This window comes from Haliaeetus albicilla, chromosome 11, assembly GCF_947461875.1.
Source record: "Haliaeetus albicilla chromosome 11, bHalAlb1.1, whole genome shotgun sequence".
Taxonomy (NCBI): Eukaryota; Metazoa; Chordata; class Aves; order Accipitriformes; family Accipitridae; genus Haliaeetus; species Haliaeetus albicilla.
In genome coordinates this window covers 25,375,506-25,400,143 of record NC_091493.1, presented here as the reverse complement: position 1 = coordinate 25,400,143, position 24,638 = coordinate 25,375,506, and the positions used below count along the sequence as shown (strand labels likewise).

The window sequence follows — 24,638 nt, the reverse complement described above, 5'->3', positions numbered from 1 at the left end:
TATTGGGAAGAAAATACTGGACAAAAGAATCCAAAGGAATATTTAAAGGGGGGTTTTTTGCATTGTTTTTAGGTGGTTCAGATAGCCAAAATCAGCATATTCCACCACCATGCTGGAAGGGGATTTTGGCTGGAAACCCATCCTTCTGCAGTGGTATAGACAGCAATAATAGAAAACAACATAAGCCATGATCGTAAAGCTAAAGAAATAGCAACCAACCACAAATTACAAAGTCTAGAAAATTAATGAAGTATTTAAAAAACAAGATGGAAAAATTCATGCCTTGCTGAGTTAATAGTGGGAATTTAAATATAGAGGAAAGAAGGGAAATGTGAACAGAGACATAGATCCATTATTTTGTGCACACAGTAAAATTACCAATGTAACTACAAAAATATAAATATATGCGTTCTATATTTGGGAAAGAGATATGATGATGAACTCATAAGAAGATTATATACTTCACAGTTTACTAATGACCAAGAGATGTATTAGATAACATCTGCTTTAGATAAACACTGTTAAATCACCCACCCTGGATAATTTGCACCTCCGAGTGCGCCAAGGAGATCTCTGACCTGTTGATGCTAATTTTTAATAAATCTTGGAATGCCAAGTAATTCTAGAAGGGTAGGAGAGCCCTAACCCCATGCCGGTGCTTAGGCAGGACTAACTGACCTAGGGAGCGACAGCCAGTCAGCCTGACAGCAGACCTAGACAGAGTAATTAAAAGCCAATATGAGAATCTACTGATAATTCATTATATTCATGTCTCAGCTAATTACCAGCCAACATATGTTGTACAGAATCAAGTCCTGTCTAACTGATGTTACAGCTTGATTTAAGAACTTGCGTTAATAGAAATAATTTGGTGTAACTAGATGGATAGAAGTGGCTGATGAGACAAAAGCGTATCCATTGCCTGCTTCCCATCCCACAGGATGCAGGGGTTTTACCAATCATTCAGATAAATATAAATTTAAGATCCTTAGAGGCAGATTGCAGATAGCACAAACATAGCTTACTAAATAACAAACAAAACAGCCCCCGTTTACCCTGTATATGGCTTTGTACAGATTTGTATGGCTAAATGGCCACCGTCCAACCAAGCGTGCTTTAATTCAGCCAAGCGCAAGATAATACACGTACGGGAAAACAATATAGAGCTCGTATCTCCAGGATGGAAAAGTCCGTCCTGCACGGCCACAGGACAAAGGAGGAGCTACGAAGGGACTTTGGCAAAGTGAAGCTTAAGGAGCCAAATCTATTCAGCTTATGAAAGAGGAAAATCCACAAGATTCGACTGCTGCTCATAGACGTTACATTAGCGTGGGGGGAGAGGGGGTTTCTAACCTGATGGGGAGAGGCAAAGGAAGCTCCAGGGGTTGAAAGTCATAGTTAAGCACAACACTGAAAAAGAGGAAAGATATCATCAGCCCAGCAGAGGATGAGAAACACCACACAAGAAAATCTGGATGATCTAGGGGTCCGGCATAAAAACAGGAGTTGAAATTCAGTAGTACAAAGGGCAGGTATAAAAACCTCTTGTGAAACGTAACAGTGGAAGGAGCCCAGACACTGGCACACTGGGGGTCTGCTTTAGGCTACGAAATCGGGGAGATCAGAAGCACAGGCTTATTGGGAGCATCTGAAACACAGAACCCACTGGTAATTAGGGACCCTTAACTGCCCACACATTTGCTGGGAAAGGAAGACATCAGACACAGCCTTGCATCAAGTTCCTGGAATGCACCGAGAAAAAAAATTGTGAAAGAGACAGGAACAAATCTAGGAAAGAGGCTCCCCGAGGTTTGATTCTCATCAACAGAGGAAAACTGGGAAAACCACGAAGGTAGAAAGCACTGTGGGCAAAGGAGCCCAAAACGGGTGTTTGTACTTGTTAGGAATAGAAGGGAAAATAGCGGCAGAGTAAAAACAGCGCTTTTGTAAGGACAGAGGCTTCGGTAAACTCAGAGGGCTGGCAAGTGAGATTTCATGCAGAATGAAAAGGGAGTTCAGGAAAGATGGTGTTTTGTAAACACGCAGCAAGGAAAGGGAGCAGATGCAAATTATCTTAGTGTGGGGGTACGGTAAGGGTAAATCACAGACTCCTCCATGGCTTGCAGCACACGAAGGAGAAATGGAAACTCCATCAGGCTGATGCGGATGAGCACAAAGGAACGGCACCAGGAGAGAGGGACAGAGCAAAAGAGCCAAGTGTTCAACAGAAAGCGCTCGCAGCAGGGATCGCCAGCAGTAAGGAGGAGACATTTGATAACTACATCGGTGGGAAGAGACAGACCAAAGAGTTCATCACCTCCTGAGCAGGGAGAAAAGGTTAATAGATTGGTTTATGCCACTGAACACACCACAAGCCCTTCCAAAGCTGTTAGTGCATGTCAGCCCTCCCCCATCCCCCTGAAATCTGTTTTCTGTTAGGTTTATGTGTTTTCTTTATTCTCTACACAGCACCCAGAACTGGCTGGTTCTGGTAATGACATTACATATTATAATGTACGTATAATTGCTAATTTTAAGATACACAATTTATAAAATATCTTCTCTTGTGAGGCTAGTTAAATTGGACAGTAAATTGAATTTAATAACTACTGAACACGTCACAAGAAGCCACGTCCCCCACAGTTACAAAAGCAATAACCAAATCAGATAATGAGAAAGCCAAAGTGTTGCTTAACAGACTAGAGAGTGTCACCTGAAAAAGAGATTCACCTTCATGACCTCTCTCACACACACACAAATGCCGTCAGCACACAACAAGTTGTAAAACTACTAATTAGGGTAAGAGGAGGCGGGGGATCCCAGGGGTTTGGCTCACAGCTGTCTCAGGAAGCAAAGAGGTATAAATTGGGACACAATTTCACAATAGCCAACAAATCAGAGTTAAAGCTGAAATATTTAATGCTTTTGTTGTGTCAGACTTCATGAAAAAGGATAACTAAGACCACAAAGTTAATGCAATTAAAAGCAGCAGAGTAGAAGCATGAGGCATAGTAGCACATGAGCAGAATGAAGATTACTGAAGTTTGATGTCATCAGATAGGCTGAGGTCCATCGGCAACTCTCTCTGGGAATTTCTGGAAGACAAATGAGGTTTCAAAGGACTGGAAAAGAGCAAATATAGTGGCTATATTCAACAGGTTGAAAAGTCAAGAAAACTGCGGGCCAGTCAACATAACTTCAATTCCTGGAAAAATTTTGAAAAATCATCAAACAATCCATCTGCAAGGAAGGGCTGGAAGCAATAGACCTGCCACATGAAGCCAACCTCCCTTCTCTTTGACAGAGCAAAAGGGTCTCGTACATGAGATAGAGGCAACAGATGTTATATACCTCTACTTTTGCAAGGCTTTACCTTCAGTTTCATATAACATTTTAATTTGCAAATTTGGAAAATAGACTCTAGATGAAATTCCATATGGGGAACGCACAGCTGGTTGGGAAATAGTACACAAAAGTGTAAGTATGAACAAGCAATACTGTAACAAAAAAATCCATGATTATGCAGGGGTATACAGACAGGAGTGTCATGCACAAGATACACAAAATAACCCTGCTGCTCTTCTCAATCAAGAAAGGCCTTGGCTACAATACTGGGCACATTTCAAATCAATGCACTTCAAAAATAGCCCAGACCAAGCAGAGAGAGCCCAAGGGACCCCAACAAAACACAGAACCACAAAAAAATTTAAAGAGGGCTGAAAGGGACCTCAAGAGGCAGAATCAACCACGCATGTGTCATTCAACTTGAAAATAACATGGCCATGAGGAAAGAGCAAATGAAAGGCAGTTGTTCAGTGTAGAGAACAAAAGTCTTCAGGGAAACATGATAACAAGCCTCAAATATGTAAAAGATTTCTGCAAAGAGGAAAGGAGTGCTGTAAGCTGCTCTCCATGTCCACAGGGAGAGGACATGCTGTAATGGGCTTAAATTGAAGCAAGAGATTTTAAAAACACCAACTCCATAATGATATAGATAATTATGCCCTAGAGCCAATTGCTGAGGGAGGGTACATCACTCCCATCACAGGACATTTAAGAACAAAGATAAAGCCATATCATTTGAAACAGTTAACGGTGATGTCCCCGCAACCTGGGCAATGCTGGTGCCTGGCCACTGAGCCCCAACAACCTGCTGGCTTTACACAGACATGCCCAGGAACACAATATATCTCAGCTATGCACCAAACACACTCAGAAAGCTGTGTGGTAAAAACAAGCAGCCACTTCGCATTAGAATGAGCTCATATAAACAACTGATAATGGCACAAAAATACTCAGTTACAAGAGATTGTTTTCCATGGTTTATTTTTCCTAGCACCGTCCCCTCCGTTCTGATGCTGAGGTCTCAGAAGACACCTGCAAACCATCATCCAAAGGGACCTGGCAACTCTGCTGGTCATTAACTATGGGTTCAGTACAGATATTGTTTTAACAACACATTACAATTTTTCTGGTCCCTTCCTCCCAGTAACCCCCCCAGTGTTTCACAGCAATTCCCTCTCTCTTTCCCATAGGGGCTGATGACATTATTGTCTTCCCCTTGCTGACATGACTTCTCCACCAGTACCCCAGTTGTGCTAATCAAAGAGACAAACCCAGAGAAATTATTTTCACTGGGTATTTAGCTCTGAATGAGGCTTTCTCTTCTTCAGCCCCAACAAAGGGTTCAAGCACCCCAAAGTTTGTCTGTTTTTTCAGCTGTACCAGCTGGTCACATAAAAGATAACTGCATCTCCTTATACACCTTTCCCCAAGCGGAGACCAGGTACAGCTGATTTGTCACGGAAAAGGCTAGAAGATGCCCTCTTGAGGTCCTTTTCAGATCTATTTTATACAATGCTGTGGATAACGTGGATAACATAAGGGCCTGCAATGGACAGAAGGGCAGATAGCCTGATCTGAAAGCCACTCACAGGCCTGTTACACAGCCCCAGAGAGTGCTCTCCTTGAAGGAAAGCTGGAGAGCAAGCGCAGCGCGGACCACCCTGGTGCAGCACCCAGTAAAACAGCTATGATAGATATCACTGCTGTGCAGACCACAGGATGTTTAGGCTGCTGATCCCAAACAAGCTGCCAAAAAGGCAAGGAAGCTGCACTTACCTCTGCAATAACCCTCCCAGGTCCCATCTGACAAGGTGGCCCCCTTCTCCAGCCCCATGGAGTTAGCTGTAACTGGGGTTAAAACCATATATCTAGGGAAAACTCCAGCAAAAGCAAGCAGAGCAGCCTTTCTGCCCAGCAGCACAGGCACCAAAAGCACACCCAGTCCCATGCCCTGCTCTCTCCACAGACCCCCTCGCAAGGGCAGCCTCTGAGCCACGGTCCCATCCGGACCCAGCGCCCCGTGGGATGGGTCCCAGGCCCCGCAGACCTGTCCTGCTCCAGGACCACCACCTCCCAGAGCCACAGCATTCAGCAGAAATCACAAAACCACTGGGGGAGGTTCACAAGTGCAGGAAACACAAATGTCACAGGTGCTTGACCCGAGCTGTGTGATTCCCTGCCAAGGAACAAGCACAACTGTGGCTCTCGCTGCCTTCAGGGGAGAGGAGAAAAACATATTTCTGTGGGGCAGCTTCTCACTTGCAAACTCTTTATGCAGAATACAGACACACTGCCCTCATCCCTGCTCTGTGTCACCCCACGCATGGTTGCTCTGCAGTAGCCACACACACGCTCTGCTCCCCCTCGCTCTGCTTTGCTCCACTCATCCCACCATTACGCATCCCCACTTTGGAAAAGCTGGTGTGCACCCTCCTTCACCATCACATCACACACCCATACCACTTACCCTGGCTGAAGAGGGTCTCTGCCTGGCTGCTAACATCTCCAGAAGTAGACTTTTCCAAGGAAAGCCTCACACAGAGCTCATAACTGCTGTTAAGGCAGAGTTTAAGTTATCTAATGACCTTAACAGGGATAATAGGATGCCAGTGTAAAACACCTGATTGCAATGTTGGACACAGAAAGTGAAATACACTCTTCAGCAGCTCCCACCTGATTTTAACCCCCTCAAGTCTCTCTCAGTGCAGCTGGAAGAGACCCACTGCTAACACCCTCAGCAGGGTGGGACCACAGAGGGTCATCTGGGAGCATTATGTACCCTGTGGGGAGGGTCTCCTCCCTTCACTGCTGCTTTTGGAGGTTGTGTCACATGATGTGACAGGATGGAGGGTTCCCACCACACACTCTGCAGTCTCCTCACTGGCTTTTCAGTGCAGATGTGGTGTGGTAGGACAGGCTGGAGAGCTGTCATCACTAGTCTCTTGATGCAATGAAGTAATCTGCACTGCAGCTTCAGGCAGAAGGTAGAGCAGAAAGAAGAGATGTTTCTCCACTGTTCAGAATGAGAAGTGGGGCACTATTTTGTTTCCTCAGGATGGGAACTCCTAGAGGGAAATTTATGGTTCGTACTTGTATCTTGGGAAGCTTGGTTACACCTAACACTTCATGTAAATACAGGAGGGGACAGTTTTTCACATATGTCTATTGACCTGAGCAATTCCCTCTTCCATTGGGCTTAACAGGCTTTACTTAATAACAGTGCAGAAACCTGCAGATATCCAGTCTCTTAAAGTACAAATGCAGTACCTTAACTCAGTCCAAACTGGCAACACAGATGGAGGGATTCAGATTTAATCTATCAAAGCTCTGCCTGCTGCTGCCCCACTCCCCACAAGCTCGCTCCCTAAAACGTGCATGCACGTTGTGTCTCCACTGCCCTGGGCAGTTCCTGACACCTCACCTGCTGCCAGCCCAATGCTGTACGTTCACCCCTCAGCTCCAGGGCTTGAAAATCACCTTACTGTCACCTAGACATTTCTCCTGAGGGCTACAAAGGAGAGGAGCCTGCTGTGACAATTGCAACTTCTACTCCAGCTGATACAAGCCATAAAGAATCACCACTGGCTCCACCTAACCCTGCTGGGAAGGAACGGAGAAGTGTTTCTACGGCGAGACTCCTCCTCCCCTATCCCACTGTGGGCTGAGCTGAGAGCGCCAGTTCCCAGAGGAGATCAGACGATGCTGTGCACTCTCCCCCTGCTCTACCATGGGCTCACCCGAGAGCATCAGAGATGCTGATCTGTGAAATGAGATACCTATCTCTGAGCACCACAGGGGAAGCAGCAAAGATTAATAAGCCTCAAAATGTTATACAGTATTTAAATAGTACTGTCACAGATCAAAGACTATCGCTCATCTCAGTGAGGCAGGCTCCGTAAGCCTAGAAAGATCATGTACAGAAAGCAAATACAAGTTGCAAGAGAAAGACTGCAGACAGGAGCTGAGGAAAGCTCGTACTTGCCTAGAGAAACCAAAGTGGCCTAAGCCAGAGTCTAACATGTGTTCCTGGAGGAACAAGAGCCAGAAAGACTGCCTGGTTTCACTCAGTCTCAGTTGTGTCTTAGCACAAAAAAAACCATATTTCATTTTAAGACACCCTCTTACCTTGGAGGTACCTGCTGCTGGTAGCAGCTTAAATCCCAGTGCAAAACCACAATGCTGCCTGATTGCTAAGATAAGGAGCGCGCTGGGAACCACGTGCAACTGGTGAATAGATTTGAAAAAGCCCCCGATTTACATTGATGCCACAGGGTCCGCAGAATCACACTCCCTGCACTCTAAGAGCTTTCATTCTTAAAGCCATGAGGATAATGCATGAAAGTTTGATGGCAGTATCACTTGCCCACACTTGCAGGCAGCATGGGAGGCCTGATCTACAGTCTTTCAAGTTGTTCATATAACGATGTCATCTGGGAGGAGCAGGAAGAGAAGGGGACTTTTTATCCAAATCGCTACAGTGGTAGTGGCATGGGAATAAAGATGCCTCACAGCAGTATTCCTACTCCCAAGCTCTCCTAGAGTAGCTATCCCATCGTAAAGCACCTTTATTCTCATATGACTTTGGGCAAGATACTCCATTTACATTTTTTTGGTACAGTTAAAGTGCTGCAGGAACTAGCAGCAGTAGGAGGCCCTCTTACACAGAAGCATGGGGTTGAATATTCCTCCAGTCTAGGTTGGACACTGAGTACTGAGGGTCATCCACAGTACATGCACTGCATGAGGCCACAGGACTCCTGGATACAGACCTCCAGGAGGAGACCCTGCTCTCAGGGATCCCTGGATACTCTATCCCTGCAAACTCAGCCCCATCACTGTCCCTCCCTAAACCAGGTCTGGATCCTGGCTCCTGCACCTTGCCTCACTGCCTGGGGACTCCTTACAGCACTGTACAAAACCACTGTGCAGAACAAAAAGAAGTCCTCAAGCAAACTCTGGCTGATTGAATTTTGAAGGTAAGGAATGCCCTTCTGCAACAGATGTACAACCCCCTCTGCCCACCCCAAACACCAGATCCATCACGGAGAAGGGAAATATTTACACAAGTTAGTAGAGTTCCAGTTAAATATTATGCTTAGCTGTCTAGAGTCCATGTTCTCAGACTATGTCTATGAAATAAAAGATTAAACTTCATAACAATTATGAAGTTGCTCTGCTCACATTCAAAGGGAGTTAAAGGACATTAAAATAGCTCTTTGGGTAATATTCCAGTGAAATTGCTTTCTCCCCCCTGGAGAGTTTGAGCTAAAACCTTCTGAACTATCCTGTAAACACACTTGGAAAGGCTAAGAACTAAGCTGATAACCAGGTAGCACCTCTGCTCTGCAGGTTCTGTAAAAAATGTGAGCAATGCCGGAGAGCTTTTGAAGCAGCGAGGGAAGGAGGATAGGGGAGAGCGGCTTCTCTTCTCGAGGGAAGTTTGTTTAGTGGAAAGTAAGCAAGTTGTCAGGGGAAAAGCTGACAATGTTGATTCCAGCAGTTGTACTGGGAATAAACAGCCAAGTGGATTACGTTACAGAGAATGAGAAACGGCTCTGAGGATCCCATTTAAATGCTGGGCTTTCAGGAATGATGCGATTCAGCCACACTCGTGGCCCCGATGCCCACCGGCCCCCTGGGCTGAGTCCACTGCCAGCCCTGGTATCACCATCCCACCTCTGTGGGGTCCCTGAGAAGTCCTGCACAGACGATGTCCCCAGGAGAGCCAGAACTCACTGCTGCACCGGCGAGGACGCAGCCCCATGCTGACTTCAAGGCAGGGACTGGACACTGAATTAGGGACGGCAGCAGGGGGGGAGGTTATGCAGGACCCGCTTGCCTCTCCCAGCCCAGCAGCAGGGGAGGGCCACCACCGGGCTTTCTACCTCCTCCCCAGCCAGAGCACAGGGCCCTCCCTCCCATAAAAATCGGATGCCTCCCTGCCTTTCATAAGAAAGGGACCCGGCAAGGGAAGAAGGGGATCTTGTTTGATTTATTAGTCTCTTCCTCCTTCCCATCGTCTGTGGCTCATCCAGCTGTAGTGATAAGGAGAACAGCTATGAAAGGACACTGCTGGCTGCTGGGATCCCATCCTTCTGCCCACTCACTGCCTGAAGACATCAGTCCTTTACAAGCACCATTAAACGTGTATCCAAAATGTGGCAGTCTCCTCCATCCTTTGAGATTCTGTTCCCTGAATAATACAAACAGTTGCCAGAAAAAGAGTATCCTCTCATCTCTGTCTGGGCCATTATCCCTTTATATTTGCTCTTTAATATTTACTGGGTTCACACAAAGTGCATGCTCTGGAAAGAAAAAAAAATCAGCTGCAGCTTAAAGGACTCCAAATTTAGTAATTGCTGCAGCCCCATCGACGTGAACAGTTAGCAGGGAGATTTCTCCAGCACTTCACGTGCTGTGGTATTCTGCTTAGGTCAGACTGTAGAAGACGTTCTGTCCAGGGGCACCAAATCTGGAGTGTCGGCGTAGGTGCCAGCTGCAGAGGCCTTATGAGTCCACCACAGGTTCCTGCAGGTCCTTTCCCTCCCAGCACCCAGTAATCTTGGTAGGAAACAGAGGCAGCCAGAGAGATGCTGATTCATACAGAGGTGAAGCACCCGAGGCTTTTAACACACCTGTGAGTTAGCAAGAACTAGCCCCAGCTCCTGGCTCCAGAGCTAGTCTTGCAGCCTTACCTGTTAATGTGAGGTTGCTGTATGTGTTTGAAAACTGCTCCTTTAACAAAACCAAGTGCATCTGAGCTGCCTTTTCCCTCTGTAGCTCCAACATTATGTCAGGATGCTGGGCGATCTTACAGCCTTTCTGCTTATCCAGGGCAATGTCGCTGCGAACAATGTCTACAGCAAAAGGGAAAGAAAAAAGGGAGATGGCCAAACCTCAGCTTTGATTTTCACCAGACGCTTGGATCAGCACCAGCCAACATGACAGCCACACAACCATCACTCAGCACGAGCAACCCAAAAAAAGGGTCCAAACCCCTTGGATGCACCTATCCAATGAACCTCCTTTGCTCAAGTCTCCTTTTCTCCCACAGGAAGCTCAAGTCAGTGACTTCAATATGCTCACACAACCTACCACCCCTTCCATCCTTCACCTGCCTAGCAGCTGATCTCTTACAGTGATCCTCCCTTGCAGGAAAGTGCAAAAGTCTCCCAACATTTATATTACGACCCTGTTACTAGTGTGTTTGACGTTAAATAATGAGAAAAGACTAAACCCCATTCTGGTGACCCCTGGCTTCCATTTACCCTTGCCTGTCAAAAAGGTGATGAAGAAGGCTTGTTCTCACCTTGTTTATCCTCGCTGCAGCTATCACAGCTAGAGTTAGGTCAGCATAGCTTATGACTCTTTGAACAGGTCTCTGTACCCTTCTAACTCCTGACATTCAATTCAGGAGGCAGGAGGATTATTTATCAATTGTTTTCTCTTCACATGAGCATTTTTTAAGTCATATTGTGAAATACGAATATGATATTCCTCTCCTAGAACCACTCACCTGCTGGGGAAAGGGCAAGATGGGGGTAGCAGGGCAGAACAAGAATCAAGTAAGATGTGTCCAGTCTAAACAGGAGGGGAGTGGTGCAAACTAGTCCTTGCAAGGTCCCTTTCTGAGTTTAATAAACTCTGTAACATGCTCAGATCCACAGGCACCATATGCTGTGTCTAATTCTTACAAAACCTTAGGCAGCCAGCACTGATAAGGAAGGACGGAAGTTGGAGTTCTTCCACCACATTGCATGAGGTCACCCTTTGCATCACGAGGTTGCGCTTTGCTTGGTTTAGTTCCCGTCTAGCTAAAAGTTTCTGAAGGAGCTTATTGTCAGAAGAGAGTCACATTTTGCTCCACATACACTCTCCAGCTCCATTATTGTTACGCACATCATAGAACACCAAAGTTGTTTCCAATGGTCGTGCTTCTGTCTTTCAAGGTGTCAAATCCCAGGTTCAGCAAACCTGGGTTCAAAGCTCTGCTACGTCTTCAGCTGGCAGAGAATCCCCTCCAAAGGTGGGGTGGAGGACTGGAAGCCACATCATCTTCCTGTCTCTGAGCCTCACCCTAGAGTCACTGCACTTGTCTTGCCCAGGCTGTGCTCTGTCTGTCTCTTTACTGCATAGTTTGGGATTAACACAGCTTCTCCAAAGCCTGCCTAAAAAAGAATACTCAGAACAGTAATGTCATTAAAGCACCTGTGGTCTGTAGTTAGAGACATGAGTTCTCTCCTCCACCCACAGCTAGCATGCTCGGGAGTGAAGATAAGGCAGCATCCAGCTAGCATGAAAATGTGGCTCACTATTTTCACACCCAGCACAGGGGCTTCAATGCGGAGAGATGAGATGGAGCAAGAAGAAGGAATAATGTTCCTCTGCAGAGCACACACACCCCAGCCATGTGCTTTTGGTGTACAACCTCTTAGGTAGACACTGAGTAAGATTTGGGCCTACCCAAACTCTGCCCAACTAATGAATGATACAATCCTGAACCCCTGTTGTGTGAGATATTTGGAGAACTGAAGACTGAGAAGCACAACCTTATCACTCTCCCACACCAGAAAGGCTATTACTACAGCTACTGGTGTCACCTGGAGCTCATGAATAGTCATTGGCCTTCCTGGGTGACGGATTTCCTTTTCTACAGAACTGAATGCAACAGTCGTACGCCCCCACCCCCAAGGCAAAATGGAGCAAAACACATCAAGGAGGCCTTGAAGGAGGAGAAGACTGAGAGGCAGAGAGGTTTGAAACTAGACAGTCAATACACCGTCTCCAGTTCTCTTCAAACTGCTATAAGGGAGTCCAGGCTGGGTCTAAACAAGTTTGTTTCCTAAAAGGGATGGAGGGCTCCTAAAAACCAAACCAGGGCCAATGTGGACCAATGTGGAGGAACCATTGGCCTGGCACCAGGGTCCTTGCCCTCCCGGTCAGGGGCCAGGACAGCACCTTGGAGAGTGCAAGGGGACGTGGCAGCGGGTCCTGCATGACACCCCTACCTCCATCCTCAGGGACCACACGTCACAGCAAACACACGGTTGGGCAAGGGATGGCCCTGTGTGCACTGTCAGCAGGGTCTGGGGACAAAGGGCAGGCTCAGGGGTCCAGGCCCAGGAATGAGGAGCAGGAGCAGTGTTTGGAGTCCTGGCCTTAGGTGATGGAGCTGCAGTGACAGGGATTAGCACAAGGAAGTCAAGTCACATTCAGATGAATTCCTGGGATAGTCTGGAAGAAGGTGTGCAGGGCACAGAAAGTGGGGGCAATTTCTGGCAGTCGTCTTCATGGGGTTCTCAGAGAGCTACCACTGCAGACATTCAGGAAGCAGCGGCAAGACATGTAAGGTCCTGGCTTCTGAAATTGATGAAGGACCCAAGAAACTTGCCCAAGACCTAAAAACAGAGGTGGACCCCACATTCATTATAGCTCCAGCTTAAACAGTGGGCAGATGTCTGGGATATGGAGCTCTCCAAAGAACTCGGTGCCTGGTCATCCCGACCCCACCAGGCTGTACTCAGTGCAGGGGGGGAGGCAAGGGCACCTCCGCACCACTTTTGGGGACCAGCAGCACCGAAGGAAGAGGGGTGGCAGGCCACAGCTTCTGGAGGCTCAGGGGAAATCTCAGCAGAGCAACGCAGGGGAAACAGCCAGCAAGGAGCTCGTAGCCCTCAAATCTTAAAGGATAAGACAGAAAAGAGAGAGACGCAAGGAGGGCAACGAGGAGGGTACCCCAGGAGGCGCTGGACAGGGCAGTCCCCAAGCAGGAGCTCCAGGAGAAGGACACTCGCTGCCTTCCTGAACGTCGATGAAAAAAAAAAAAAAATAGAAATAAACCACCCAGCAAAACACGAAACCGAGCAGCACTTGCCAGAAGTGCGAAAGAAGAACTCCAGATGTGGGAGCCCCAGAGGATGCCAAATGGTTTCCAAAGACGGCAGACCACGAGCTCTGCCCCGAGAGGGGCCGGGGCCGGGGCCGGGTCAGTACCCTGGCCAGCTCAGCCTCCCGCGGCGGCGGCCCGGCCGGGCGGACCCCCGGCGGAGCGGAGCGGCGCGGCGCGGCGCGGCGCTCCGGGGCGGCCCGGCGGCGGCGCGGGTCCCGCGGTGCCGGGTCCGGCAGCCGCCGTGCGGTATGGCGGGAGCACACCCGTGTGGCGGTCAGGTGAGCTGCGGCTGGCGGGGGACACCGGCGCACGGAGGGGAAAGCCCGGGAGCGGCTGAGGTGTCGGGCTCCCGCAAGGAGCTCTCCCCTCGCCGGGCTGCGAAGCCTGCACGGAGGACGCTGCTTTGCAAAGGCTGCTTTGTTTCCGAGCGCCTGCACGTTTCTCTGTCCCGCCTATGGGATCTGCGCATCTCCAGAGCTTACAGGCATGCTGCCTATGGAGGCCACTCAATCTACCCACGGAAATTTTGAAGAACGAGTTAGAAAATACCTCTCGGGAGCGACACGAGCACAGCAATCCCATCCCAGGGCAAGATGCCCATCCCAGGGCGTCCCAGGACTAGCAGTCCCTTTCCGTGAGCTGCCGGCACCACGGGGTTGCGCTAACCGTTTCCCACCATACCAGTACCGGGCCAGAGAGCTCCCAAGCCGTGAAACCTCCGGGACGGGACGGCACACAGAGACAGCACCCAGCTGCCTGCTGGAGAGGCTTTCCCCGACCCACAGTGAGCTTCTGCACACGGGAATTTACACAGCACCAGCGTGGCCTGCGTGCAAGCGCCCATCCCATGGCTTGTGCCACCATCTGCCCACAGGCGACTTCCCTTCCAGGAGTCACTGGAGTCACGGAGCAGACACTGGCTATTGCAGCTGGTCGGCTGGGAGACGGGAGCAGGGCACAGACCCAGGTTTATGCGGACAGGGCAGAGGGATACGGTTATGGTCAAAGGGATGCGTGACAGAAGGGTGAAGAGGAGAAGTAACTCATCTTTCTGTGTGTGTGTGAAAGCGAGCACTGCCCGCAGCCATCGCCACTCCAGCAAAAGCCACAGTCACCACTGCCACTGCCGTGGCACCAGAACAAGCTGAGGTTGCCCATCCTCCTAATGGGACTGTTTGCTTCAGCCTTCCAGCCTTAGAAAGTGAATTTAAAAAGAAAAAAGCAAACTATATTATGTTAGCAAAAACTAAATATTCTCACTAAAAAAATTAGAATATTAGAAAATGGTGTTAGTGCAGAAGTTAAATAGATGTTTAATGGGTCACCAGCCAAAACTCTTACAAATTGCAGGCTGCCAAACTTGTAAAATATCTACTTTTTAAATCAACACATTTTAAAATGCTTTAAACACCAGATTTGTCTGCTGAAATTATTATAAAGTGCCCAGTGATTGTGAAATTCGGAACACAATTTCTATTTAGAAAGCCTGAAGATTTCTCAAGCCAAAAATGCATCCTCATCATGTCTGTCTTCAACAGGCAAATTTCTGACACATCAGTACCATTCCTTTCTTTTAGCTGGGCAAAATTCCCTGACAATGAGTTCCACAAGTTATTTCCCACTATATTAAAAAAAAAAAAAATCATACTTGTTTGTTTTATATGTAATAATTCCACTGGATGCTCCCTATTTCTTGTGTCATGAAAACAAGAAAATAATCATTCCCAAATTGTCTTCTCTCTGTGCCACTGAGTTCATAGCATTTATCATATTCTCAGTCATTTTTTCCAAGCTGAAAAAAACTCTAAGCTCTATGACTGAAAGCTGTGACTTTGATCATTTCCATCACCCTATTCTACACATATATATTATTTACACCAATTAGTGTGTCGTCACCTAGTTTGCTTATAGCATAAGAATGCTCTCAATGAGTTTCTGCAATTCTTTTCTAATATTCCTAACACTGAATTCACTTTTTATTTCCCTAAATGTATTCAGAGACCATAAATTCAAAAAATTTTCCCTGAATAGCAACTGCTAATTTAAAACCCATAGTCATATATGAAAAGTCACACACGTTTCCCTCATGCATGTAACTTTGCATGAATCACTTTTAATTCATAAGAAGATGTAGCACACACAAAAGTGTGGAACTAGCAAAAATATGTAATGTTTTTTAGAGAATTTAGGACACTTATTATAAACAATCAAACATATAACCATCGAAATCTTTCATCTCACCCATATACCAGCAAATAGCTAACAAATCAGGATCTAATTCTTTGATTGTGCCATTTCCTGCAGTTATTAAAACATTTTTCATGCATAATTCTAGCAAAACAGTTTGAAATTTAAAAAGAAAAAGTTGAGATAAACAGGAAATCTTTGGAAGCATCTCCTGCATAGACAGTATCTCCCTTACCTTGTGTAAGGTGATTTCTACAGCCTTTTTTTTTTTTAATTTCTGAGGAAACAACTAAGCACTGGCGCTCCTTACATAGAAATCCCTGCCAGGCAGAGCAGGTTGCAGCTCCTTCCCTGTAGTTGTGGTGCCTGGGAACTAGAGAGCAGGAGGCTGCCTCAGAGCTCACACCAAGGCACGGAGCAGCCCCAGGTCTGGCAAATCCCAGGAGACCGAAGGACATCAGAGGCTCTACCTGTCTTTTGGGACCAAGTGCTTGCAATGTCTGAAATGTTGCAGCCCTCCCAAAGGAGCCATGTTTTAAACACTTGGAGGGTGAAAAAACAACTGTTCCCTCTGCAAGCTCGGCAAGGACAGATGCCTAAACTGTTGAGGGATGCTTAGGCAGACAAAAAGGGGCTCTGGGTGACCAGAAACAGAAGGTGATTCCTTGAATAAAGGAAAACTTGTTCATTTTTACTGGGACAACAGGATGGTTCTTCATTCAGAAACACCTGCTGCTAAGTTTCATGAGCTGGCAGAGCCAAAGGGGCAGTCCCAGCCACATGGCAATAACCCTCCCTTGCTCTGGCTCTGGTACCTTCATACCCCATGATGACTGTCATGATCCCACTCACTAAATTCACAGTAAAACAGTTGCCTTTTTTTTTCCATGAATTAGTTTTCTGCTGGCTTAGCAGAGGATCAGAAACATGCCAGCACCAATAGAAGGGAAGCAGCAGAAGGACACAGTGCAGAGCAAAAGAAGGCAGGGGGACCAGCCCTTCTGGTGGCAGCAAACCAAGCTTCACCACCTTCGGGACACAGTTTTGTAGGATTTAATCTGACCAAAGCTGAGGCTGCTGCACTCCCATCTTTCCCTGCAAGCTTTCCTTTCCCAGCACTGTCCTCTACACCTCCATGGTCATGCATCATTAATTGGTTCAGGCAGCTGAATGAGTTGAAGTGCAATCACCTCTCCACCATCAGGTTTTGGCCAGCTGGGTTCCCTGAACTGACTCACCAGGTAAACTCAGGCTCCAGGCACAGAAGAGGGCAGGAACGTGCCAGAAGGGTGGAAGCAGCAGCCCTGGCTGAGGTCAGCTCCAGCCCCTGCGCAACCACACACACATGTAAAGGAATCCTCAGGTCATTTAGCATTTATTATCTTCCTTTCCACTTGATACCTAAGACCCTTGCACATACTCTAAAAGCACGGCATCCTAGAAGCATCCTGTGCAATACAAATTGAGCAAGGGTGAAATGACATTCCCACTGCTGCACAAATCTCGAGGTTCAGACAAAGTGCCAGGTACCTGAAAGCATCTGAAGGAATAGCTCCCAGACTGAAAGGACACCCAGAAAACCTATGCCAGAATTACACAGCATAATGAGAAGTTTCCCACACTATATGGCAAAATCTCCTGACTGGTATGGAAGGCATAAGAAACATGTCTTTTTCCAGTTGTTTGTGGTAATCGGCCATTTTTCCAGATGCCCAGTATCCTCTCCAAAAAAGGAGATAAAATAGAAGGAAGTAACTTACCAGTAATTAAGAGAGTATTTTTGAAATGTGTTGTCCATATGCACTTCAGCTCAGAAACTTCTCTGACGCACTACCTACTGCATGCATATGTGCTCCCCTTCCCCTCTCCCTCCCGTGACCCACAGAGGCCCATACTGGTTGTGTGTGGTAAATGTCCTTTGGTCTCTTCTCAGCCACACAAGCCCAATAGGCTACACAAAGCCTGAGGGACAGGATGGATGAGCCGTGCGCTTGGGCCAACATATCTTGAAGAACTCCAGCTACGAGTAACTTCTCTTTCTCCCTTGATTTCTCCTTCACAGCACATATGCACAGGGGGAAACTCTAAGCAATGTTTATGCCACCACAGGTTGTCCAAAGCTGGTCTGTGTGGCTTCCAGCTGAGAGGCAGTTGAGGACCACCCGGCAGATGAGCAGGTTCCACATTAGCCCACCAAACTCACACTGTAGCACCAGCAAGGAGCTTCCAAATTGGGCTTTAGGTTCAGGCATGGAGACAGCACCTGCAGCACCCTTGCTGAACTAACACCAGGTCTCCACATCACATGTAACACTCCAACACCAAGCTCCAGGGCAGCATGTGAGTCAGGTTTTAGCAAACCCAACTTCAGAAGAGGTTTTGTACCACCAACTATAGCCTGAGCAAAAAGGTTGCCCTGTGTGTTTGCTCCCAAAAGGAGCTGCTCAAGCCTGTTTTCCTGGAGACAAATGTTTCTTATCATCCCATTCCTCAGACCCAACTGGTCCTTGGCATGTGTGAGGCAGTTGAAAGGACAGGACAAACGGATTGCTTGGTAGACAATTCAATAGCAAAAGGAGAAGCAGGTCTACTACATAGACTGAGCATGAGACCTTACATCTTGGTACCTGCCCAGGGATCAGACATGTGCCCATGGCAGGAGAGAAACACATCTCCAGATAACAAAGCACTACTCTCAGCACAGCTGGTGAAGAAAAACAAACTCAGGAGGGCACATACAGAGAAACACCATTTAAGGGAGAGAAAAGTGTCTCGGGCTAAAAACATTACCCCTCTTGATCATCAAATGTCAAAAAGTCTCTGGCACAGCCCCACCTCCTGGTACCACAGAACGTGACATACATTAAACTGGTTTTCTGCTTCTAACAGAGCTCAGGCTGGCCAATGCCATATCCAAATAGGGTGGACTCCAGGACTGACCATGCAAAGTAGGGGCTGCAGGGGATGGCAGCCACCTGGTGTACACTATAGGCTGAGGTGTTAATATAAGAGATTAGTTAGATGACCTTCTCATAGTCAGCAAAGTTCAGGGGGTACATATAGCCACGCTACCATCAAGAGGGACTGCACACCCTGTGGCTCACTTAAACCATTCATCACAGGCAATCGCTTTTACAAGCTGCTCTGTCAGGTACGGACAAACCTGCCACCAGGTGATGAAACTGCTGTGCCAGCTTTATATGCAGTGCTGAAACAAGTTGCCACACGCAGCCTCTTCCTGGGCACCACAGGCTGCCACCACAGATCGCTCACCACTTTGTTACCTTTACTGCCCAAACATGACTGGTCTGGACTGGGGTGAGGTTGTTCAGAGTTACAAAAGACAGACGCCGTACACACCTGGTATTACACAATACTTCCAGGTCTGTGCTTCCAGGAAGAATTTGTACAAGAATGACCCTGAAGCCTAAAGGGAACACCTTGTTTCAGGAAAATTAAGTACATTTTAGATACAAGTCTAAAACAATTACTATAACCCTCAGAGAGCACCCACACTCTCCATGGAGGAAAGCAAAGGAAAAAGATGGGCTGGTGAGCCCAAAGGCAGGTCTAGGTAAAGGCAATTTTCAGGTGGAGGTATGCATGGCTGTAACAGTTTGAAAGGGAAATAAATAGAAATTTAAACAGAGGGGAAAGAGTAGGGCGAATCTCTGAGTCATCAGGAAGGTGGAGCACTACAGAGATAGAAAAGACTATCAAAGGCAGCAGTGAAGAATACCCGGTCTGGAGGGCAACAGGGTGGCAGAGGGGGATTTACAGCGCAAAGATCCCTGTACAGAGATTCATTCAAACTCCAGCAAGCATGGTCACAGGGCAGACGATCCATGAAGGATGCTGTAAAGCAGTCCTGTTGCTGCTGCTGCCCACCTGAATGCCTGAGATGGCCCCATTGGGGTAGCCTGTGAGCACGCAGAGGAATGCAGCTGCCTGTAATGTGACTACCACTCACAGAGTTACTCACTAGTGACTGCCGTTCTCCGAGCAGTCTCGTACAGGTGCCCTTCACCTCTCAGTCCCGCACCCTATTGAGCTGCTGCAGCTGAGAGGAACGTAAGATGTGCCCTTCCCTCCCCATCTATGCACAGGCCACATGGGAACACGAGGCAGGGAACACCCGTGGGGGCTGCAAAGAGAGCCCAGACACTGGGGTCACGGGCCTGGAGTATCTGTGCACCCACAGGGTGAACAGGCAAAAAGACAAACACTCAAAGCAGAAAACAACCAAACTATCGCTTGTCATGTAACTAAAAATCACTAAGGTGATGCATAAGACAGAGATTCACTGATTTCTCTTCTCATTATTTTCTGACTTTTTTAACTAATCGCGCCCCCCCACTTCTTCCCCACTCCCGTGCCACTAAAGCTGAGACAAGAAATTTCAGAAAATAGATGCTGGACATAAAAAAGGCCACAGACATGGAAAACAACCCCAACCACCCCAGATAACTTGTGGAGGAGGAAGGCTACCTAGCAGGACGCTTGCTGGCTTCCCCTACGCTCAGGCGCTGATTGGCATCTTTTTTTCTGTGCTGTCTGCTCAGGCTGCAAGTTCTTTACAGCAAGGGCATCTGCTTGTACATTTGTGCATGCCCTGATCCCACGCAGGTCCCGGGCGAGCCACAGATGAGGGAACAAAAACCAGACCAGTGCTCTGAAAGAAGATGGCTGCTCAGATCCAGTACAGCAGGGCAGAGAGTTGCAGTGGCATCAGGATTTCATTTTGGAGAACTGGATCCCTCTAGTGAAGCCCTCAGTGCAGCCTCAGCACAAAAAGATGCGAGCTACCAGCAACTCTAGCCCTGGAGTTTGCACACAGATCTTAAGAACAAATACGAAAGCTTTGCTTCCAGGCAGGAAATCCCTTTTACCACACCTTTCTGATTTACACCGATGCTTGATACACACCACATGTGTCCCCTCCTTCCCTCACCCACATTTGCAATGGTTCTGTTCCATATTTAAGTGATGAAAAGTTAAGACCTGTGGTTACAACTTCTATGAGAAGCTTCATTTTGAAGGGCTGCTACATTTCAACTTTATTGCCATGAGGAAAACTGAAAAAAAACAAAAGCTTTCAGTCCTTCCCTAACATGAAAGCTGTTGTGAAGACATTTAATAAGTGCAAGTTCTCTCCTGCAAGCTGTTGAAATATTGAAAGTGGGAAAATTTATTCCTACAAATGTTTTGTATGAGTCCCATCCACAATTTTATGCACTACGCTTAATTTCTTCTGTTCAAGGTGGCTGCGGCAGGTTTGGCCAGCATTTTCTCCTGAAGTACATCTCAGTAGGCAGAGCTTACAACAATCCCGAGATTTGTTACGAGGAGAAGAAAAACAAGGAATAACATCGGGATTGCTCCATCTAGGAGACCAAGCGAAAGATGGAGCACGCAAACCTACCCACCTGCCTGCGTGTGGGAATAGAGGGACATTCATCTCCGTGAGATCAGATGTTACGTGAGGGAACAGCGGGAGTGAGAGCCATCAGAAAACTGGCAAATGCATCTGCTTTTTCCATTCGGCACTGTGCTGCTGACTAGGTCTCTGCAAAACTTCCTCTGTTCCACAGACCTGCCCACCGGGAACTGTCTGGCATTAATTGGCCTTCAAAATTACTTATGGAAATATCTTCAGCTAATTTTTGTAAGTCATTGAGTAAGAAAAAAAAAGTTTAAAAAAAAAAAGAAGCAAGAGAGAAAAATCAATAAATTCTTGCATGCGGACATGGTATCCTGCTTCTTAAAACAAATGCCTTAGGATAGAGACTTGGCCCTGACTTTTCTACGAAGTTTCTTTGTGTGAATGAAGGGCCGCAGAAGGCGAAAGCCTTTAGTGCAGCTGGGGACCGCTGGGGAGGAGGGCAGAGCGGCGGAGAAGAGGGGAGCAGCGGAAAGCCGTGGGCCAGGCAGTGCCCTTTAGAAAGACCTACGAAGGCAGAGCGGTCCGGGGCGGGGGGGAGCGGCCCCGGCGGGGCACCGACAGACGGGGACCGAGCGGCCCAGCCGCCACCAAGCCCGGCAGGGAGCCCCGGGTCTGCGGCGGGCGGAGAAACGCGGAACGACGGCGGGGTCCTTGGGGAAAGGCTGGGCTCCCCGAGAGCCGCGGGAGAGGCGCAGGGCGGTGCGTGCACAGGCAGCCCGGGGCTGCGGTGCCCGGTCCCCGCCAGGAACGGGGGCAAAGCCGCCCTCTGCAGCGGGCGGCGCTGCCCGCTCGGGGCTTGGGAGCGAAGGCAGCCGGCGGACGCGGCGGGGAAGAGGGGGGGAGGAATACGAAAAGCCCCGCTCCCCGGTGCCGGCCTTTTGTTCCCGGGGCCGGGATCCGCCGGATCCACGGGCAACGGGCAGGCGGGCTCCGCCGAGCTCCGCGGCTCGCCCCTCCCGGGGAGGAAAGGGCACGGGGGAGGCTCCCCTGCCCGGTGCCCGGCGGCAGCGCTGCCCGGCCGCGGCGCGGCCCCGCCTGGGCGCAGGGAGCGCGGAGCAGGCGGAGCAGGACCGCCCGGCGCCCGCAGCCCCCCGCTGCCGCGCCCGCCCCCCGCCCCGGCCCCGGAGCTCACCGTCCTCGTAGTTCTTGAGGTAGTAGTCGGGGCCGGGCCCGCCGCGGCTCTTGGCCGGGTTCTTCACGTTGTGGAACTGCAGAAAGTCCGTCCTCTTGCCCGCGAAGCGCAGGAAGGCGGGAGCCAGGCCCCGCGCCAGGGTCACCAGCCGCCGGGAGCTGGGGAGAGCAGAGAGCGGGCTGAGGGCGCCGCGGGCCGGGCCGGGCCCTCCCCTCCCGGTACCGGCAACGACCGGCGGCCACGGGGCTCGGGGACCCGCCGTCGCCCTCCCCGGCGCTGCTGCCCCGCCCGGTGCGGGTACCGCCGCAGCGGCACCCGGCTGCGGGGCTTTGCGCCGGCCGAGCGGCGCGGCCCGGGAGCGGGGAGCCGCCCCGCCCGCCGGCGGTGGCCCGGAGGCCGGCGGGACCCGGCTCTCTCCCCCCCCTCCCCCGCCGCTCCCCTCCCCTCCCCGGCCCCGGCGCCCCCCGGACAAGTGCAGCGGCGTCCCGGAGGCAGAAGCGCTCAGCCCGGGACCGTGCCGCGGGCCGAGCCGGCAGGGAGGGGAGCGGAGCCGGGGAGGGGAGGGAAGCGGGAGCCGGCCCGGCTCCGCTTCGCCCGCGCCTTCCCGCCTCCTCGCCCCGCTCCTTCCCCGGAGGCGGCAGGCGAAGGGACCCTCGGAGCGGGCGTGCGGAGGAGACCCGCTCTCCCTCCCCGACTTACCCAGCAGGGAGAGGGCTTTCTGGCCGTCCCAGCGCCTCCAGGCCGCGGCCGCTCCGCACCGCCGGTGGAGCCCAGCGCAGCTGCAGCCCGGCTCTGCCCCCCGCGCAGGGCTGGAAGTCCGGGGAGCGGAGGGCTCTGAAGACCTGGCCGACACCCCGCTCTCCGCCCGTCGGGACCTGGGGAAGGCTCGGCTCGGCTCGGCAGGCGGCCCCGTTCCTGCTGCTGGTTTTTGTTCGTTTTTTTTTTTTTTTCCCTGTGCTGCCTCGGCCCCGTGTTGTGCTTTTTTTGCGGAGGAGCGGTTGCTGGAGCGAAGGGAGCACGACATTTTTGCAGTCATAACTGATAAGTCTCCGAAATGCTTCCTCCATTGCAAACATGTGCATCTTAATGGAAACCATGGCCTCGCTCCCTCCGTCACAACAAGCGCCGCCAGCAGCGCGGAGCCCGGCGGGGCTGGGCGGCGGGGCCGCCGGGGAGCCCCGCGGGCGGCGTGGGGAGGGCGCCGGAGGGCTCCTGCCTTACCTTAAGAAATCGAGCCAGCCATCATGAATGATGGAGGGGTCCAGCTGCAGGGAGAGGAAATTCTCACTGATTATCCTGACAGGGCTCTTGGTGTTGACATCAAGGAGAATGAGAGTTCTTCCCTTCACACCTGGAGGTTTCTCCACCGGCAGCGCTCTCCTGTCCCCGGCCTGGGAGGGCAGCGAGAAGGTGGCCATGAGAGCCAGCCCAGGTGCCATCAGGGCTAAGAGCCCGGGGGGGCAGGAGCTGGGACAGGGCATGCCGGAGAGCAGGAAACCCCTAATTAACTCGCTGTCTGCAGGGGCTCGCTGGTGGCTAATTGTCCTTATCTAAAGTGTGGGGCGCTCTGCCTTTTTTTGCAATGTTTTGGTGCTGGTGGAGGGGAACTCACGCCCCTGACCAGCCTTTCTCGCAGCCGGTGCCAAGACTCCTTGCAGCCAGCACCGCCCCTTTAAGAGATGCAGGCTCCAGACATTTTTAACTTTTTGAAGGTAAGGGGAGGCTCCTGGTTTAACCCCCTCGGCTCGGGGCCCGCCAGCCCCGCCGCAGCCCCGAGCTTTCGCTTTGCGCCGGCTCCGCCGCGGGAGCTCCCGCACCGCGCAAAACCGGGCCGGAGCCGGGACACCGAGACACCGGGGAGCTCCGCGCCGGGGTCGGAGGGCGGCGGCCGCCCAGCACGGCCCTAGCTTGTCGCCGGCTGCAAGAACGGCCCAGGCGGTAAGGCTGCGGGGGCGGCCCTGGCTGGGGGAAAGGGGAGTTAATCACCCCGAAAAAAAAAGCACTATCCGCGGGGAGAGCTCGCCCCGAGCCGAGCCGGGACGCGCGGTGCTGGGCGAGGCCCTCGGGGCTGAGCGCTGACGGCTCCGCGGGACCCGACGGGCGCAGCGGGGCTCGGAGCCGCCGGCAGCCCGGAGCCCCGGCGGGGCACGCTCGCCTCGTCCCGTCCGGAGCCACCGGCTCGGCCGGCCCGTGCACGGGGAATCGGGCCTCTCCCGCCGGTCTCGGGGCTCGGCGGCGGGGAAAGGAGGGGGGCGGCGGCAGCAGCGCCCGCTGTGGAAACGACGGCGTCGGGGGTGCAAAGGACAGCACGGTTCGACGGAACCGACGATGTCCCCCGTGCCGGGGCCAGCCCGCGGCCGCTGCCTGCGGGACGGCCCGGGGCAGGACGGCCCGGGCTCGGCGCTCTGCAGAGGTGCAAGCGGCCGCGGTTCTCGACGCTGGGCGCAGGCTGGTGGCACCGGGCCCGTGATCGATGGCGGCTGCCGAGCACCCCGGGAGCGACGGCCCACCACAGGGAGTGCCCACCCGAACCGGGCATCCTCTCCCGCCAGGAGCCGCTTCTCGGGCAAGCCCCGGGCTCTCGCACACCAGCAGCCGGCGAGCTCCGGGACACGTAACGCGTCCTACCTGCTCCCCCCCCC

The 24,638-nt window shown here is 50.8% G+C and overlaps 1 protein-coding gene across 4 annotated transcripts in view; it reads right to left on the bottom strand.

Annotated features, from left to right (window-relative positions):
• Positions 1-23,520, bottom strand: part of HPSE2 (heparanase 2 (inactive)) — a 113,560-nt gene extending 90,040 nt beyond the window's left edge. For 2 of the 4 annotated variants that reach the window (XM_069796736.1, XM_069796737.1), the window contains exons 1-3: positions 22,696-23,113; positions 21,997-22,154; positions 10,041-10,202 (exon numbers count right to left, since the gene is read on the bottom strand). In XM_069796736.1, the coding sequence (XP_069652837.1) occupies positions 10,041-10,202; positions 21,997-22,154; positions 22,696-23,093 (718 nt within the window). In that variant the 5' untranslated portion in view covers positions 23,094-23,113. Of the gene's footprint in view, positions 1-10,040; positions 10,203-21,996; positions 22,155-22,695; positions 23,114-23,217 lie in introns of those variants that run through there. The other 2 variants (XM_069796738.1, XM_069796739.1) reach the window with 2 other exon arrangements.
• Between the last annotated feature and the right edge of the window lie 1,118 nt (positions 23,521-24,638).